The 1,144-nt window shown below is 37.3% G+C and overlaps 1 protein-coding gene across 1 annotated transcript in view; it reads left to right on the top strand.

Annotated features, from left to right (window-relative positions):
* Positions 1 to 1,144, top strand: part of LOC125038722 — an 8,191-nt gene continuing 7,047 nt past the window's right edge. The window contains exon 1 of the mRNA XM_047632292.1: positions 1 to 288. Coding sequence (XP_047488248.1) covers positions 242 to 288 — 47 coding nt within the window. The 5' untranslated portion in view covers positions 1 to 241. The remainder of the gene's footprint in view (positions 289 to 1,144) is intronic.

Below are 1,144 nucleotides of genomic sequence, written 5' to 3'. Positions count from 1 at the left end.
GACTGCAGATGGCGCATTGTTATTGAAGTCCTTCCTAGTCATAATAACATTGAAGGATCTGTGTCACCTTAGATCTACGTGAAGTTTTTTATATATTTTTAAAATCTTTTGATCATAATTATTGTGATTGTTATATACATGAAGAAGGCGAAAGAAGTGTGGTTTCAACTGTGTTTTTGTCCGATCAGTTGAGTTTATTTGAATATTATAAAGAAGAGAAGAGACATTTTATACGTGGACAATGGAAACAAATACTCCTCATATTACAACGATAATGGTATTAATTTGGTAAGTATTTTTTCTGTTTTTTCTCTCGATATTATTATTTAGCATAACTGGTATAGTGATATGGATTGTATTGATTTTACCACAATCCCATTTCTCTTCATAGCAATAGTTTACAGCATGATAAAAGTTACGCCAATGTTTACACCAGTCCAGTGAATTATTTACTTAACCCAACTCTAAAATTATCTTGTTATTCGAGTGTGATACATGAAGTACCTTGAAGATATCTATAGATAAAATGGGAAAGAGAAGGATGAATGACGTGAATACAGGGAAACAAAAGTACGATGGATTGACAAAGATGGGGCAGCTATGAAGAGGGTAGAGGCAGTTAGTCCCCGTGGCACGCTAGTGGAAATGGGAAATTTAACGGACAGGCAGTGAATTTTAAATAAGATCGTTTAACAAGGTCTTTAAAATGAGAGGCGGCCTGGAGAGTGGAAAAGGTGTATTGGTACCGATTTTTGTAAATACTAGGATAGGAATACATTCGATCACCTACAGCATGATGTTACGGAGAATAATAATGGAAAGTAGGCTGAGAGAAGATTATAATCGTTGAACACTTACATAGTTTTATGCCAGGAAAGAACACCTTGAGACTAACACTGTTGTGAGAGAAGTATAGAGGACAGAAAGAGTTAAATATTGCGTCTGTGGATTTAGAAAACGGGTTATGAGATACAAAGCTATTGGGTGAGGAAATCCGAAGTGGCGTAGAAGTGAGTGAGGATGGTGTAGGATTTGCTTGAGTCCGAAATGGCAAAGGAGTGAGCGAGGATGGTGCAGGATTTGCTTGAGAACAGCGTGGCAGCGGTAAAGTGCATCAGCTGTAGGTGCAGGCCAACAGCTTTAG

This window comes from Penaeus chinensis, chromosome 25, assembly GCF_019202785.1.
Source record: "Penaeus chinensis breed Huanghai No. 1 chromosome 25, ASM1920278v2, whole genome shotgun sequence".
NCBI lineage: Eukaryota > Metazoa > Arthropoda > Malacostraca > Decapoda > Penaeidae > Penaeus > Penaeus chinensis.
The sequence above is the reverse complement of the archived record's forward strand: the minus strand, read 5'-3'. Positions and strand labels throughout refer to the sequence as shown.